Source organism: Xenopus laevis, chromosome 2S (genome assembly GCF_017654675.1).
Source record: "Xenopus laevis strain J_2021 chromosome 2S, Xenopus_laevis_v10.1, whole genome shotgun sequence".
NCBI classification, from domain to species: Eukaryota; Metazoa; Chordata; class Amphibia; order Anura; family Pipidae; genus Xenopus; species Xenopus laevis.
In genome coordinates this window covers 154,128,902-154,148,302 of record NC_054374.1, presented here as the reverse complement: position 1 = coordinate 154,148,302, position 19,401 = coordinate 154,128,902, and the positions used below count along the sequence as shown (strand labels likewise).

The window sequence follows — 19,401 nt, the reverse complement described above, 5'->3', positions numbered from 1 at the left end:
TGCCTCCTGTAGCAACTCCCAGTTGAGGGCAAAAAAAGGCCATCAAGCTGTCATCAGAATGACAGAATCTAAGAAGGTTGATTCCTTGGCACAGAAACAGTTTATGCCTGGGGCCCCGGGACAGAAACTACAGCTCTACCAGCCCCTTCTAATCCAACCTTTAGCATGGAGACCTGTACATGTAATGGATTTATCACACATACCTTGTTCATTTCGGAGTCTTCCTGCAAGCCTTTACTGTTGCACGGGAACCTTTTGTTGAGGAAAGCTTTTACTTTTAGTGCAATACAAACAAAAGATTTGGGACTTGGAACCAAATTGAATGGTACTGGGAGTGTCCTCCCCTCCTCAAAGTAAGAGAACCAGAGCTTGGCTCTAGCAAATTTCCACTCCACATCTGCATCATCCTAAAACCAAAAGAGAAAAGGTTTAGTCTAATAGGGGCTTTTATTTATTAACGAGGCAGAACTTTCCAGACAAATCCAGAGGTCATATCAGTCCCTTCCTGGTGGAGTTTGCAGGTTAATTTGCCTACAACTTGCACCTTCCAGTATGCTTCTTGATTGAAGGTAACATGGGAGGAACTTTGAGACTCTCTGCACATTGTAACCTTGGTGAAATCAGAAATGGAAGGCTCCAATACAAGAAGGCACACCAAAGTGTCACTATGCTGCCCATTTTAATCCTTCCTTTGAGATGTCCTGTCCTGTGTATTTTATGATGTGTTACTTGTAAACAATGGATTCTGGGCATATTTAATACAACCTGTTATGTTGCAGGACAAAGATTCCCAAACTGTGTAGCTGTCCCCTAAGGGGGTGCACAGGACTGAGTGGGAGAAAGTGGGAATGGCATTTGGGTTGAATTGAGTGGGTGAATTTTTATAGTCTGCAGTAGTTAGGTATTGTTATATAAGAAGGAGAACAGTTTCACAGTGACTTGTGATTAGCATTAGTGATGGGCGAAACCGCCTCGAAAATTCGCCAGCTAAAATTCGCTGGCGTCAAAAAAAAAGGACGCCGGCATCAAAAACAGAATTTTTCATTGTTTCGCGAATTTCGAGGGAAATTCGCAAATTTTCCGGCAAAGCAATACGCCCCAAATTCGCCCATCACTAATTGGCATCACTACCTTGCATAACCAGGTTCCTACATTTAGTTATAGCCTGGGTAAGATTGTATGTTTTCCATGACTCCTTGTGGGTTTCCCCTTAAAACTTAAATTGTGATAGGGACCTAAAGGTGGCCATACACAGGCTGAGAAAAGCTGTCAACAGATAAAGTCAGCAGCTTACTGGCCAGTGTTTGCAGCCCCCCTGAAGGGCTTCAGCAATCAGTTTCTGGCCTAATATCAGTTAGATGTCCATTGGGCAGGCTTAAAATTCCAGTCAGAGGACTGCATCAATTTATTTATGAGGACCACATGAATTTGTTGGTGCAGTCCACGGTTGCATTCCTGGCCTTTGATCCGATCATTGGACTCTAGGGCCTATAATGGGATCAGGCGGATATCGCCCACTTAAGGTTTGCATATCAGTGCAAGATCCGCTCATTTGGCAATCTCTCCAAATGAGCAGATCTGTCCATGTATGGCCATCTTTAGACTGTAAGCTTCACTAGGGACTGAAAGCATGGTCACAGCTCAGAGGTTTTATGTTCAATTCTGGCCTGGACACTATCTGCAAAAAGGCAGGTTAGTTTGTTCCTTATACAATTCCCTAAGTTGTGGTTGTAAGCTCCACCGGAGCAGGTTCTGATGTGAATGATTAACAATCCATGTAGAAAGATGCATAAATGTGTGGAGATCTATGAATTACAGATGACAAAATAAAACAAGAAAGGCAGAAAACCTCTGCTCTAATGATAGGTATTTGATAATTAAAAGAGAACATCAGTTGCTGTTGTGATATTTAATAAGCAAATACACCAAATTGAAGTAAAATGTCATATAATCTTTTGATGCTGGCCTTGCATTTTCTCTAAAATCCCCTCTGAAATTCAGGAACCAGAGCTCTGACCTTTAAAGACTGGTCTCCCACTGGTGAACCCACACGTATATAGACTCAAGACAAGAGCTTTGCTGTTCAGAAGTAAAACTGGGAGCACTGTAAATATTCATGTTTCTCTCAGATAACCATGACTTTAATATTACATTCACTGCTTTTTAGACATAACAATTAGGTCAAAACCCTGAAAAGTGAACTGAAAGTCCTACTGACATGCAGATATTGAGATCCATCCATCTTCACTGAGAGAATATAAAACGGGGTCTGTGCTCACATACTGGATAATGTTCCCCCTACTCTAACTTATGAGAGACACGATGGAGCTCTCTGATGAACTGATACAGAACAAGAGGCCCCAAAATCCTTATACATAGTTCTAATACAAACATTTATTATTTGGAAAATAGTTAAAGCCACCCATATCACCCATTGCAAACATAATACAGTTCAGAGGATCTTTTAACAATACCATCATGACTTGGAGCCATCACACAAAATATTAAGGTCTTTTGTTTGTGTGTCTGAACTGAATGACCCACAATGAGGGTTTGCCCAATGGTAACGTTAGAGTCAGCTCTTGTTGGAGCCACCAGAAGACTCAAAATTTAGTGCTCCATTATTATTCAGAAGACTCAAAATGTGGTGCTCCATTCTTATTCTTCCATACAATTCTTGTTTGAGAAATCTACAATCCCAAAATTCACCATAAGACCATAAGGCCTATTTATGGAAGTTTGGATTTTAGTAGTGTTAGACATTTTTGAAACCATAACGAAACTCACAAACTCTAAAACCATGAATGCCATCAAATTTATAAAAAGATCCTAATATAAAAAGTATGAGTGAACAAAAAAAACTCTTAATGATTCACTAAAAAATAAGAATACCTTGAAAACTTCACGTTTTTTTTGACAATTCCTAGCAAGAAATTTTTTTGAAAACCTCTAAAATTCAGAATGGATTAAACATGGTCCAAAAAGATCGGTGCAGCTCCCAATGACTTCTATAGCGCCTCAACAGTTTTTACTCGCTGAATTCTTGTATTGAATGTTTTCATGGTTTTTCGCTTAAATCTGGAATTTTAAGAGCTTTTAAGAAATATAGAAAAAAAACTCATTTTTTTTGAGATTCATGAAAAAAAAATAGAAGTTAGATTGTTAGTAAATGGACCCCTGAGACACAAGAGCAGGAGCTAAAGCCAGCAGTCGGGTTGTGATAAAGACTTATAATCAGGTAGCAGCACATTTAGTTCTTTAATAAAGTTAATAAAAATATTTAAAAACTGCCTCCCTATAATTGATAACCTCATGGACAAATTCTTATTTCATATTAACACCCATTAACTGACATGCCATGAAAACAATAGTTTAAGATTTATTACTTCCATTTATGCTGATCGAAAACGTTTAGAAGCTGATTTGGTGAAGAAATTAATTGGAAGTCGTGTATAATACATTACTGGTGCAGGAGGATTTATTAAATCAGCAGTTAGATGACTGTGTAAATTTACAGAATATCAGCCTATGACCCTTCACTTGTTGCTGAGCATAGAATTCTTGCCATATAATTTCTTAGCTCTTTTCTGCAACTGGTTGCTGATCAGAAACAGCATCAGATCTTCTCCAATCAGAATGCTGTCAGTAACAGTATGAGATAGAAATGGCACTGTGATATTTTTCTGCATGGAAAGCCAGCAGAAAACAAGACTTTCAAGTTTTTACCATCAATTTAAATGAGACAGGTTGGTTATAGCAAGTGATATTTGTGTAGAAGTAAAGGCTCACTTGCACCATCACAAAATGGCTTGACCCCATGACATCGTCAAATGGGCAAGGACAAATAGGGGCAGATTTATCAAGGGTCGAATTGAAAAAACAAATTCTTAAATTCGAATTTCGAGCTTGTTGTAGTGTACTTCGACTAGGGAGTAGTCCAAATTTGATTCGAATTTGAAAAAAATTCAACTTCGACTATTTGCTATCTGAAACCTGCCGAACTGCTGTTTTAGCCTATGGGGGACCTACTAGAACCTATTTGGAGTCATTTGGTGGACTTTGAAAAATCAAAGTTTTTTTTTGAAAATACTTCTAATCGAATTTGATCGATACGTTCCAAATTCGATTCGAACAACCGAATTCACTCGAAGTTAAAAAATATATTTTTTTTAAATTTTCGGTTGGTCTTTTTTTATTAGAATTTCGAGTTGATGGCAGTTTAAGAAAACTTTGTGATTCGACCCTTGATAAATCTGCCCCATTCTGTGACAAAACTTGAGTTGCACTAGGCTTATTGCTTTACATTCCTCTAGTGCAGGTATAGAGTCCATTATCAGGAAACCTCTTAAGCAGAAGGTCATCTCACAAAGACTCCATTTTAATCAAGAAATTCAAAATTTTAAAACATATTTCCTTTTTCAATGTATTAATAAAACAGTACCTCGCACTGGATCCCAATTAATTTATCCTTATTGGTGGGAAAACACCAACGCTATTGGGTTCTGTATTTAACGTTTAAATACATTTTTAGTAGACTTAAGGTATAGGTACAGTATAAGGCAGGGGTCACCAACCACCGGGCCGCGGCAAATTGGACGCCCACCAATTTGGTATAAGGTATTTATATAGTTATACAGGAGCAGTGACCAGCTCCATGTTGTAGCTCCCACCCTTCCCAACTATAGTCAGGTGATCCCACTGGTGTCTAATAAAAGGGCAGCCAAGTTTGGGAGTTTTACTTTGAAAGCAGCTAGTAAGTTGCAGGTAAAACTTAGTCCCTTTGTAAAATGTATAATGAAGCAATAGAATTCTTAATGAATCCGATGAAAATTGAGCAGAGGACTGGCCAGATATGGGATGACTTTGACGTAGTTGGCCAGCTTAAATATATTGCAATATATGGACAAACAATCCCTGTGTTGTTTAAAGGGTAAGGCATTTTTCAGTAGCAGTATGCACAAAATGTCTCTGTCATAAATATATTGATAATGGGTTGAGTGCAGAGGACTCTTGTATTTGTCTATATATATATATACTGTGTATATATATATATATATATATATATATATATATATATATATATATATCCTGTATGTATGTATATATAATTATATATAATTAGTGTATATATTTATATATATAATTCTCCAATGAGTATCCGCACTCCAAGGCAATATTGAAAAGAGAGGGGTGCACGGTAATTTTTCATACACCAATAGTTTCAAAACCAGCACTCCCTTTAGTGAAAAAATGTAATTTTTATTATTACATAGTATCTACTTCCAACATTTCCGTCAGCATTGGGACCTTTTTCATCCTTGAAAAAGGTCCCAATGGGGACCGAAACGTTGGAAGTAGATACTATGTAATAATAAAAATTACATTTTTTCACTAAAGGGAGTGCTGGTTTGGAAACTATTGGTATATATATTATATATATATATATATATATATATATATATATATATATATATATATATATATATATATATATATATATATATATATATAAAAGGGATTGAGCTGCATTTTTTGATTTAATTATATTATATATGGGGAGGTGGCGCTCTCCTTGATGCTTGCTCTCCCAACCCCCGCTTAATGGTGTCTCTTTTTGTGTTAGTTACAGTTCAGTTGTGCAAAAATAGGTTTCCCAGGGGGCTATATGTTGGAGTGCTGGGGTAAATTTCTATTAATTTATATATATATATATATATATATATATATATATATATATATATATATATATATATATATAAAGAAATTATAAAAAAACATTTTGATCCTGTATTCCCTACACTGTGCTTTTATGTCAGACTTAAAAGACATTCCATCACAAGTGTTTCAGGCTAGAGACAGGCTGTAATTCTATTCTAAGTGCATTTCTGCTTTTTATGTTTCCACCGTCTTGACAGCTGAAAGGTCTCACAATGGCCATGATGAAAAGAGCAATAGGTTAAGGCTTGCCTTTAGGAGCCATTTGTTACTGATGCCGAATTTTATTGTTGCCTAATTAAATACTTTACATTAAAATGGCCACAAAGAAGTCTAAAAAGGCATTGTCTTTGCGAATGAAATACTGATTGATATCATTCTATCAGTTAAAAGAGAAACACACAACTGCATACACAGAGAGAATGAAATACTTTTGTTCTATTTCATTAAACACATTTTGAATCATCCAACTTTCCTTCACTGGCATGGGCAAAATATACATATAATACAAATAAATGTTCACTTTTTCTGATGGTAATGAAGACAATTAGGCTTGTTTATTAGTGATAGGCACAAGCACAAGGCATGTTAATGAGCCACCACTAAAATACCATTAAAGGAGAACTAAAGCTTAATTAAAGAAATAGCTGGAAATGTTGTACATTATGTTTTGTGCTTCTGTACCAGCCCAAGGCAACCACAGCCCTTTAGCAGTAAAGATCTGTGTCTCCAAAGATGCCCCAGTAGCTCCCCATCTTCTTTTCTGCTGATTCACTGCACATGCTCTGTGCTGCTGTCACTTACTGAGCTTAGGGACCCACTCACAATATACAGTAAACATAGAATAGAAATGTAACAATATAAGGCTGATTAGTAATTAATACAGATAATTACTACATGGCAGCACAGAAACCAGTGCAATTAGCATCAGAATTTAATAATCAGCAAACCTGTAGCATCAGCTTATATTACAGCCAGGGAAGGTCATTTTCTGCTGGATAATTAGTGACGAGCCCTAAGCTTAGCTTCTCAACAGCTGCTCAGAGCCCACTGAGCATGTGAGTGTCACAGACACTCCAAAGAAAATCCAAGATGGGAGACTCCTGTGACAACGTTGAAGGCCTGGATTGTTTTTAACATAGAGGTTTTATCCATATTCATTTTTAGGGTTTAGTTCTCCTTTAATGTAGCTCCCAGGAAGGAGTGATATATTCTCTTTCACTTGCTGCAGCCAGATGTGAACATGTGAAGAAAAGTGCAGAGCTTGTAGTACTCGTAGTAAGAGAGAGTAAAGGGATTTGATAGTATACTACACCCATAGTTAAAGCAGGGGCGTCTTTTTTCTATAGGTACCTGAGGGCAAACGCATAGAGCAGAAACTTTAGGAGGGCAGCCTTTGGGTTCCTATATTGCCCCTGCCCACCACCAGACAATATTGGTGGAGGAGATCAGGGAATGGGGTTACTCCTGTTTTATGTTATGAATGCATGCACACAGGTTAGGTAGCGGGCCGGTGACTATGTTCTATTGCTAGGATCCATAATTTTGGAACCACCATATCCTAGCAATGTACACATATGGGCAGGTAGCAGCCGCTAGCGAAAATTCGCAAGAAATACCATCTGCAGGGAGATCGCCAAATTACTAACAGGTGTAGAGGACATTACACTAGCGAAAGAATACATTGCTAATGAATAGTGATGGGCGAATTTATTCGACAGGTGCAAATTTGCAGTGAATTCGCTGGCATCGAAAAAATATGAAATCCAGCAATGGTCTTGAATTGTCACCTGCGTCAAAACCGACGTTTTGCAAATTTCTTTCCAGTTTCGCGAATGAAATTCATGGCAAAACGGGACAAATTCGTCCATCACTATTAATGAAGTCTCATGCCCTTTCGCCAGGCAAATTTTCGCTTAGGCGAACCATCATTACTCTGCAAATTCAATTAAGTGTGAATTTTCCATTACGTTACCCCTTTTCAGCAGAGTTCCTTTGCCAGCTTAGACCTGGCAAACTGATAAGATGAATCTACATCCTCCTCGATCTTATGTCAGTGACATCATATCCTGTATGCCGAACAGTCATATTTTTTAAATTTTGCTTCCTTGTACATGTGTAATAACCGGCCACTTCAAACATTTGCACCAACATCTCTCATATATATAACCTATATGTACCCACCCTATTCGAATTGACCAAAGCGTAAGGGGCAGATTTATCAAGGGTCGAATTTCTAAGTAATGGGAGTTTTTTTTGAACTCCCATAACTTCAAAAATCTAATTAAAACAGACCAATCGAAATTTATCAAAAAAAATCTACGTTTTTTTTCCGGATGAATAGGCCCTTTTTCGATTGAATTCAAATCGTATGAATTGAAGTAACAGCGCATTTGATCAAATTCGATTAGAAGATTTTCCCAAAAAAAAAAAACTTTGTTCAAATTTCACCAATTGACTCCAAATGGGTTCTAGACGGTCCCCCGTGGGCTAAAACAGCAATTCGGCAGGAATTAGATGGCGAATGGTCGAATTTTTAAAGAGAAAGTACATGATAAATTTAGATGTTCGAATTTTTTTCAAATTCAAATCAAATTTGGACTATTTCCTAGTTGAAGTACGCAACAAAATTAAATTTTTTAATTAGAATTTTCACTACGACCTTTGATAAATCTGCCCCAGGGTCGGACTGGGGGGCCCGGGGCCCACCGGGACTGCTGGTCCAGGGCCCCCCCCCCTACTGCGCCGCACCGAATTCGGCCGCTGGAACGCCGCCATGCGCATGCGCGATCGGCGCTTCTCGTGCGCATGCGTGAGCGGCGCTTCTTGTGCGCATGCGCGAGCGGCGATGCGCATCGGCGAAAACTTTTTTTTTCCGAAAATTTCAATATGTACGGGGGTCTGGCCCGGCGGGGGCCCACGAGGTTCGGGGCCCACCGGGTTTTTTCCCGGTGTCCCGCCGGGCCAGTCCGACACTGATCTGCCCCTAAGTGTACTAACGAAGTTTCATTAGGCAGAAACAAACGTTAGCGAAAGTTCGCTAAAGTAAATGAGTCCCCACAGCCCCTCAATCAGAGGCAACTAGATCAATAGAGCCCGATACGATCCCTAATCCAATTTGGGAAAGTGCAATTGTACCGACATTACATTTGTATAATGGAAAACATTAGAATCTAATAGGCTTTTACCTCAATTTCCTGGAATGAATTGTTGATCATGGCAATGAGCATGTTGAGCAATACGATGACCATGGTAACGTTGTACACCCCGTACAGCACATAGCCAATATTCTCAATGAATTTGTGCCCATAGTTGATGACCACTGATTTCACTTCGGAAAGTCCAAAAATAGCCCAGAACAATGTCTTAAAACTTTCTTCAACTCTGCAAATATATAACAAAGACTGAAGGTTAAACCCGGGCTGTACATATTAATATGAGTAAATGGCACAGGAATAAGGTGACGCATTTTAAACATTTGTCCATACTGAACACTAGTTCCTCAGTCATCTACTGAGTCTTCCCGAAAGTCAATATATTTGCTCTTTTTATTTTTTGCTATATACTTATTTTACATACAAGAAGGCAGGGTACAAAGTGCAACAAAAGGGTGTATTGCTGGGGGATTGACACCACTTTTATGCAGTTAATTACATAGTAAATTGCATTTATTGCACAATACTAGTGATGGGTGAATTTGTCCCGTTTCGCTTTGCCACGAATTTGACGAATTTCCCAAAAAAATTTGCAAAACGGCGATTTTGACGCCGGCGACAATTCGCCAGCATCAAAATGGGCGCCAGCGTCAAAGTTGACGCCGGTGCCATTAAAGTCAATGGGCATCTGTTTATCGCCGCCGGTATCAGAAAAATTTTGATGCCGGCGAATTTTCGCCAGCAAATTTTTGCAGCAAATTCATCAAATTATTCACTGGCGGCCAAACGGGCAAATTCAATAAATTCGACCATCACTACACAATACTAGTGATGGACAAATAAATTCAACAGGCGTGAATTTCCATGTTTCGCCGATGGCGAATACATTTACGAAACTCCCATGAAAATTGGACGGCGTCAAAAAAAAATTTGGGCGCTCGTTGGAAAAGTCGATTGCATCAAAACCACCATGCGTCAACACTATTCGGATGCCTATTGACTTTTTGCCGCCCACGTCAAAATTTACGCGAATTGACGCGGGCGGCAAAATTCGAGTTTTGCAAACTTTCACAAAAATGGGAGAAATTCGCCCATCAGTACACAATACTTATTTAACATGAGATGATCTCTTCCCCTATGGTCACAACAATAAACAAATGAAAAAGAAAATGAAATATTTTATAAAAACATATTCAAAAAAATCAGTACTTACGTTGTAAAGGCGTCATTTTGCTTGGCTCCAAGATAATAGGAGTATAGGTTAAACATTCCGATCATAAAGGCTACAAACACCATGATGAAAATCACCATAAATTTGAATATATCTTTAACAGTCCGACCCAGTGATATCTGCAGAGGTCCGAAGCTTTCATTAGCTGGTAAAATATAGGCGATTCTGGAGAAACTTAAAACGACAGCAATTGCATAGAGACCTTCGGATATGAGCTGAGGATCTGATGGCAGCCATTTGATTCTGGCTAGAAAAAATATAGGTTAAGTTACTTTAAGTGAAAGTGAGAGGCTGTACTGTCAACACACACTGCAGGCAGATTTATCAAGGGTCGAAGTGAAAATTCAAATTAAAAAAATTCAAATTTCAGCTATTTTTTGTGTACTTTGACTAGGGAACAGTCCAAATTTGATTTGAATTTGAAAAAATTTTGAAAATTCGAATACTGTCTCTTTAAGAATTCGACTTCGACCATTCGCCATCTAAAACTTGCCAAATTGCTGTTTTAGCCTATGGGGGACCTCCTAGAACCTATTTGGAGTCAATTGGTGGACTTTGAAAAATTGAAGTTTTCTTTGGCCAAAACGTTGAATCAAATGTGCTATTCCTTTGATTCGTATGATTCGAATACAGCCAAATCAAAGTTTTTTTTTTTTAAAAAAAAGTTTGAATCGAATCTTATGACTCTAATTCGAACGAAAAAGGCCTATAAAACAGCTGGGGAAAAAACTTTTATTTTTTTAATAAATTTCGGTTGGTCTTTTTTCATTCAAATTTTTAGTTTTTTTTTATTCGAACTTCAAAAACGCTTGATAAATCTGCCCCTGCATGTGTTTGAATGGACTGCTCATTATTTTCCTTCAAGTTCAGATAAATGTAGACTATTACTAAATATTAAATACCGCTGCTAAAAAAAGTGGCAACACAAAGTCAAGTTTGTAAAATAACTACCAGAGAGAAAAGAGAGAGGGGAGGGAATGCCAGAGTATAATAATTTGTTTAAATCAACAGTAATAATATTGTCAGACAGTGCTGGTGCATACAAAATAAGAATGATTTGTTAATTACAGAAAACAGAGATGGCCAATGTTGTCATAGAGATAACTCATTTTACTCAGCATTTGCAAATTCAATCATACAAATATCACGAGTCTACAGTTTTACAGATTTCTTACAATAACCAGATTAGCACAAGAGACAAAGGCAATTTCACACTGTTAAAGAAAATAAACAACAACGCAGCTCTGGGACCATGATTTATTTTTAATTTTAACTCATCACTAAATAACGCTATCTGACAGAAGAGTCTGAGCCTTGCAAGTCTGACCTACTGTATATAGCAAGATATTGATAAGTATATGGAGTCAATATGGAGATATTTTAAGGGATATTTAAAGAAGATGGTCAGGAAGATATTATGGATAATGATTTTAGGTAGTAGACTTTATAATATAGATATCCTTGTGTCCCTGTGGTTTTTTTTAATGGACAAAGATAGAGATATTGCAGTAAACATGTTTTACATAAATATTTGATACAATGATGGAACACTTACAGGTATAGGATCCGTTATCTGGAAACCCGTTATCCAGAATTACGGAAAGGCCATCTCCCATAGACTCCATTGTAATAAATTAATCGATTTTTTTAAAAATATAAATATAAAATAAACATATTGAACTTTTACCTGACTCTGCACATGGTATAAGCACACGATCACTTTATGGACAGAAGTATCTGGACACCTGGCTGTGCAATATCTCATTCCCAAACCAAGCGTAGTACAGGCATGGGATCCTTTATTCGCAAACCCGTTATCCAGAAGTATGGAAAGGCTGTCTCCCATAGACCCCATTAAATCCATATAATCCACATTTTTAAAAATTATTTCCTTTTTCTTTATAATAATAAAACAGTAGCTTGTACTTGATCCCAACTAAGATATAATTAATCCTTATTGGAAGCAAAACCAGCCTATTGAGTGTATTTAATGTTTACATGATTTTCTAGTAGACTTAAGGTATGCAAATCCAAATTACAGAAAGATCTGTTATCTGGAAAACCCCAGGTCCCAAGCATTCTGGATAACAGGTCCCATACCTGTACTTTGTTTATTGATTTTTGTATGGAAAACTGTCTTGAAGGTTTGAAGAACATATAATTATCACTGACCCTTTCTCGATACGATTAAAACTGACCACTGCTGATCCTTTCTTGATACGACTAAAACCCACCACTGCTCTGTGTCTGGCCAAATCAAAAGTGTTTAGGGGAGTAAGGGTTTAGCTTTCCTCTATGGTTGTTAGACTTCTACAATGTCCTTTAATGTTCTTAATTAAAGAGTTTTAAGTACTGGAAATGTAGGCATGTTCCGTGAGTGGGGTTGAAGTCCCCATTAGTGCAAGAGTTAAAGATGGGTTTTGCTCAAGGTGTATAAAAGCTTCAGGTCAACAATGCTAGGTCTTTTAGAAGAGAGCAGATATTCTCAGACAGGAGGCTCCAATGAAGAGACATTTCTTCCTCAACATAACCGTTTTTTCCAGCAAACAGTGTTAGAATAAGCCAATCTATTTAAGTTTAAAGTAAACTCTTCCTTCATCTGAATAACTAGAATCAAATTTTGAAAAAAAATAGATGGTCACCATAAAGGAACTAAAGGTGGCCATACACGAAGAGATCCACTCATTTGGCAATGTCTCCAAACGAGCAGATCCCTCCCCAATATGCCCACCTTGAGGTGGGTGATAATGGGCTGTTCCAATCGTGGGCCCTAGGGCCCAACAATCGGATTATAATGATGGGTAAATGAGCGGTCAGATCACGGGACTGCATCAACGAACAGATGGGGTCTGCCATCCGTTTGGATTTTTAACCCTGTCCGATCGACATATGGCCAATTTTCAGTCAGATATTGATCGGGGAAGCCCATCGGAGGACTCTGTCTGCAGCTTTTATCGGGCCGTTTATGGCCGCCTTAAGATCTGAAATGGGTCACAAAAAAATTAAGTAGCCCTAATTTAAGTGATCATTTGGAAGAAGCAAGTGCACTACTGGCAGCTCTATCCTTGCACATTATTTGGATTACTAGGAAAGTTCTAAAATTTATCTTTTCAAATTGATGTAGATCTGGTGCCATATGTTATTCTATAAATAAAGCTGAAATCACAGATGTGTCATGTGTAATCAACGGAAACAACACTATCTTACTGAATCAAACCTCCATTGAAGAGAAAAAAAGAGAACACACGAAAAACACAGTTTCTTCTCTAAGAACATTTTAAAGGCAAATCCACTACAACAATGTACTGTATGTTTAATAAACCCTTTCTTCACAAATGGTCTGTTATTCGTTTATGTATTTAACTAGTTGTTTTTGAATTCCTCCAACTAACATTTGTAAAGGATTGGAGAGGGGTGTGAATCCCTTTTATTACCCAGGCTCTTGATCAGTACAACCAGTTTCATTGAGGCCCTCATGCTATTGTTTGATGAAGGGTGATGGGAGCTGAACTGTAACTCTCATTATACAATGTATAAAGACATCTAATAGTTAACCATTTGCAGGTATTCCTTTGCATACAACAACTGTAGTGGCAAATATAGATGCATGGAATAACAGAGTAGAATACACTAGTACCAGACAAGAGATGAGACTTGGTAAAGTTGACCAGTAGAGAAATGCCTTTTACTGGTCCAGATTCCATCCAGTGAAAGCCTCAGTGAGTACATACAGAACTAGTCTTCGTCTTTTTCCAGCTGGAGATCTGGTCACCTGGCGACTAATCGCCTCGTTTTTGCGGCGACCAATCTCCCCAAATGCCTTCCCTGACTCTGTCGCCAGCTTAAAATTAAAAAACGCAGACGCTAAACACATGCGGCGGTTCGTTTTCCAAAGTCGACCGAAGTTGCTTCGGGTGACATCGGAAAACGAATCGCCGCGTGTGACCCTTAGGCAGAGTATCACTTGGGAGACCCACGTCCAGTCTACTAACCAGCGCCGTTTCTGGGGAAGGAGCCGCCTGAGGCGGCTCCTGCATTGCCGCCCCCGCACCGACTTACCTGTCGGCGAGGGGAGGCAGGAACACGATTGCGGAGAGCGCAATTGCGCTCTCTCGCAATAGCGCAGCCGAATTTCCGGTTTAAAAACCGGAAATTCGGCTCTTAAAGGTGCAGGAGCGGCTTTTTGCCGCCCCTGGAATCCTGTCTGGCGCTGCCGCCTGAGGCGAGCGGCTCAGCTCGCCTCATTGGCGGAGCGCCCCTGCTACTAACGCTTGATGGAGCTGAAACTGATTTTACTAGCTGACCTATGTAGCTCAAAACTCCTTGAAATGGAATTCTACTATCTGCTTTCTATGCATCATTCACAAGGTCCCTGTTTCCCAACTTATCTAAGTTTTAGGTTGAGTGGACTCCGTTGCTGAGGCCTACCTCCAACCAAAGCCCTCTAGCAGTTCCATCTCCCGCTAGAATGGAGTCCACAAAGACAGAGAGCCATGTGCTCCCTTCCGTTTATATAGGTAAAGGGCAGGACAATGTCACAGATTCCTGGGCCAATATAAGGAAGGGTCCCTCAAATACAAAGGCTTTCAGGTAAGCATTTAACCTGTCATATTGACAGGTGAACAGAAAGCTGAGTAAAAGATGTTTTGTAGAGGATTTCGAGAGCCACAATTTCATTTACAATCTGAGCTCTAAGCACTATGGGAACTGTTCATAATCCCACGGTCTCTTTGCCCAGGATGATGAGTGGAAGTGGGGTAGCAAATCATAAAAACATAAAGTGACATATTTACTAAAGGGTGAAGATTCACCAGCGTGACGTCATTTTGGTACTTTGCCGATTTACCAAAGGTCACTGGCGTAACTTCGCTAGCGAAGGGGATAGAGTCTAGCGGTACTTCAATCCGTAACGCCTGGCGAATTTGCGCTCTGGTGAATAGACGTAACTCCGCAAATTCACAAAGATGTGGATTTTACTGAACGTTACGTCTTGCGCCAGACTTGCCTTCGCCACTTCAGACCAAGTGAAGTGCAATAGAGTAGATGAGAGTTCCTCAAAAAATAGTTGAAATTTTTTCTAAGTCCCAAAAAACGCTGCCGTCTTTTCCTTTTTTCAGGGTGATAGGCTGCAAAAGAGCATAAAACTTTTTTGGGGTAACCCGCTTCCCCCCTACATTTCCTAACATATGGAACATAAACTATACACTGGGCACATGTGTAGGGCAATATAACAACTTTATTTTATTTAATTAAGGTTTCCCAGACTTGTGTAGTGTCATGTATTTGCTGCAACATATACGTCCATTCAACTTTAACTTCCCGCCGTATTAGGCAATGCTAGCACAACTTACATGGTTAAATCAGGTTGAAAAAAGACAAAGTCCATGAAGTTCAACCCCTCCAAATAAAAACCCAGCAACCATACACACACCCCTCCCTACCTTTAATTAAAATTCTATATACCCATACCTATACTAACTATAGAGTTTAGTATCACAATAGCCTTTGATATTATGTCTGTCCAAGAAATCATCCAAGCCACTCTTATAGTCATTAACTGAATCAGCATCACAACATCACCCGGCAGTGCATTCCACAACCTCACTGTCCTGACTGTGAAGAACCCCCTACGTTGCTTCAAATGAAAGTTCTTTTCTTCTAGTCTGAAGGGGAGGCCTCTGGTACGGTGATCCACTTTATGGGTAAAAAGGTCCCCTGCTATTTGTCTATAATGTCCTCTAATGTACTTGTAAAGTGTAATCATGTCCCCTCGCAAGCGCCTTTTTTCCTGAGAAAAGAACCCCAACCTTGACAGTCTACCCGCATAATTTAAGTCTTCCCTCCCTCTAACCAACTTCGCTTCACTTGGCGCAGTAACGCTAGTGCAACTTCGACAGCGTTCGGCACCCTGGACGCAACTTCGGATTTTAGTGAATTAACATTGTTCTGGCGAATCTACGCCTGTGAGCGAAGCCGTCGCTGGCAAATTTTCAGAGTTTAGTAAATTTCCCTCATAGGGGGTTGCAGGTTACCCATACTAGTCATTCTTTGGGATTACTAGAGGTGAGCATGGTACAGACAACAGCATTAGAGGTTATTTACAAAGACCCTGGGGACACAAGTCGAAAGGCACCAAGGAACGCAAAAGCTTTCAAAAAAAGAGAAAGCAATACCCAGGGTAACTTTAAGCAGGTATCTGTCTCTGTATTTTATTTACAGCAAGGTCTCTGAACAAAAAAAACCCTTTCAGTTTATACAATATATACAGCAAAAAATTAAAGTACATTTTTCTGATATCAGAGCAGACTGGTCAACTGGCAGTCTCAATAAGTAAGAAACCTGCCACTGCCACCATGAGGGCCAGCTAGGGTTGTCACCTATCCCGGTTTTTAGAAGTACTGTCCAGGTCAAAACTGCCTGGACGATTTTCCAAATCAGGAAAACTGGGTAAGATTCTGTGAGATTGACCAATTGCCACATGATAGCTTCAACCTCAACACCATTGACCCCTCCCCATGACATCCCCACCCCTGCCACGTCACCACCCAACCCCCCGGCAGGGAAAGATGGCAACCCTGGGGCCAATACAGAAAAAGTATTCCACTTACTGGCTTTACTACTTCTCCCTCTCAGTTTTATCATCCACGCACGCTAGTTCCCCCATTCCTGGTTCCTACTTAATAAACAAAGAACCCCTTTAAAGCTAGGGATGGGAGAATTTTTTCGCCGCAGAAATGACGCCCATAGACTTGTATGGCATTGTGCGTCAAAAAAAATGATGCGCGTCAAAAAAACCTTTCCTGCAGCATTTTGCCGGCTGCTAATTTTTGCCGAAACGAAACAGGTCAAAGCCTACTCAAGGCACCTCTCTTTTTTCTGAGTAAACACAAACCCTGTTATTCTTCATATCTGCTGTGTCTCATAGAGCATTCTGGGAGAGACATGCCTACTCTCTAGGATTTTCCAGCCATGGAGCCATAATTTATATTTTTTATTGTTATTTTTTTTATTATTTACTCATTTTTATTTACAGTGATCTGAAATTAAAAAGAGAACTAAATACAGTAATTGTACAATTTGTCATTCAGTAACATGAGAGAATGGGGTCTAAATACTTTATCAAGTTAGTAAAAGTCATATATGAGTATGGGGTGATATATTTCTTGCCTGACCTATGGATCAATACCTCAATACAAATGTTAAGATGTCTAATGCAATACACTTATCAACTTACTTATTCCTTTGTTTTGCACTTACAAATGTTCCACTTGCAGCCGACGAAATAAAGAGCTGATGGAAACTCACCTAGAGTGTAGTACTTTATTTCGGGAGGCAGCGTTGCGCTCGACACATCCTTGATGCTCTCATCGTCGTCAACATAGTTCTGCGCCCGGGACGCATGCCAAAAAGCCATAAACCTGGCAATAAACGACGCGGCGAAGATGGCTAACATTCCAAAGTCGAGAATATTCCACAGCTCAAATATATATTCACGGGGCCCCTGCGACCAGATCTCTTTGCATTCGGACCATATCATGCCTGTGTCAAGCAGAACAGAACTAGTTAGCGGCAAGTAGACTGTCAGCAGAACAAACCAGCACTTAAATGAACAGTAACAGATAAGTACTACTATAGTTTATATAAACAAGCTGCTGTGTAGCCATGGGGCAGCCATTCAAGCACAGGATACACAGTAGATAACAGATAAGCACTACTATAGTTTATATAAACAAGTTGCTGTGTAGCCATGGGGGCAGCAATTCAAGCACAGGATACAGAGTAGATAACAGATAAGTACTACTATAGTTTATATAAACAAGCTGCTGTGTAGCCATGGGGGCAGCAATTCAAGCACAGGATACACAGTAGATAACAGATAAGTACTGATATAGTTTATATAAACAATCTGCTATGTAGCCATGGAGGCAGCAGTTCAAGCACAGGATACACAGTTGATAAAAGATAAGTACTACTATAGTTTATATAAACAAGCTGCTGTATAGCCATGGGGACAGTCATTCAAGCACAGGATACACAGTAGATTACAGATAAGTACTACTATAGTTTATATAAACAAGCTGCTGTGTAGCCATGGGGGCAGCCATTCAAGCACAGGATACACAGTAAATAACAGATAAGTACTACTATAGTTTATATAAACAAGCTGCTGTGTAGCCATGGGGGCAGCCATTCAAGCACAGGATACACAGTAGATAACAGATAAGTACTACTATAGTTTATATAAACAAGCTGTTGTGTAGCCATGGAGGCAGCCATTCAAGCACAGGATACACAGTTGATAAAAGATAAGTACTACTATAGTTTATATAAACAAGCTGCTGTATAGCCATGGGGACAGTCATTCAAGCACAGGATACACAGTAGATTACAGATAAGTACTACTATAGTTTATATAAACAAGCTGCTGTGTAGCCATGGGGGCAGCCATTCAAGCACAGGATACACAGTAAATAACAGATAAGTACTACTATAGTTTATATAAACAAGCTGCTGTGTAGCCATGGGGGGCAGCCATTCAAGCACAGGATACACAGTAAATAACAGATAAGTACTACTATAGTTTATATAAACAAGCTGCTGTGTAGCCATGGGGGCAGCCATTCAAGCACAGGATACACAGTAGATAACAGATAAGTACTACTATAGTTTATATAAACAAGCTGCTGTGAAGCCATGGGGGCAGCCATTGAAGCACAGGATTCACAGTAGATAACAGATAAGTACTACTATAGTTTATATAAACAAGCTGCTGTGTATCTATGGGGGCAGCCATTCAAGCACAGGATACACAGTAGACAACAGATAAGTACTACTATAGTTTATATAAACAAGCTGCTGTGTAGCCATGGGGGCAGCAATTCAAGCACAGGATACACAGTAGATAACAGATAAGTACTGATATAGTTTATATAAACAATCTGCTATGTAGCCATGGAGGCAGCAGTTCAAGCACAGGATACACAGTTGATAAAAGATAAGTACTACTATAGTTTATATAAACAAGCTGCTGTATAGCCATGGGGACAGTCATTCAAGCACAGGATACACAGTAGATTACAGATAAGTACTACTATAGTTTATATAAACAAGCTGCTGTGTAGCCATGGGGGCAGCCATTCAAGCACAGGATACACAGTAAATAACAGATAAGTACTACTATAGTTTATATAAACAAGCTGCTGTGTAGCCATGGGGGCAGCCATTCAAGCACAGGATACACAGTAGATAACAGATAAGTACTACTATAGTTTATATAAACAAGCTGTTGTGTAGCCATGG

The 19,401-nt window shown here is 39.2% G+C and overlaps 1 protein-coding gene across 1 annotated transcript in view; it reads right to left on the bottom strand.

The window, feature by feature from the left end:
• The window catches only part of LOC108709028 (short transient receptor potential channel 6), a 111,040-nt gene that overhangs the window by 14,300 nt on the left and 77,339 nt on the right, over positions 1–19,401 (bottom strand). The window contains exons 6-9 of the mRNA XM_041584573.1: positions 17,407–17,640; positions 10,084–10,348; positions 8,904–9,099; positions 204–407 (exon numbers count right to left, since the gene is read on the bottom strand). Coding sequence (XP_041440507.1) covers positions 204–407; positions 8,904–9,099; positions 10,084–10,348; positions 17,407–17,640 — 899 coding nt within the window. The remainder of the gene's footprint in view (positions 1–203; positions 408–8,903; positions 9,100–10,083; positions 10,349–17,406; positions 17,641–19,401) is intronic.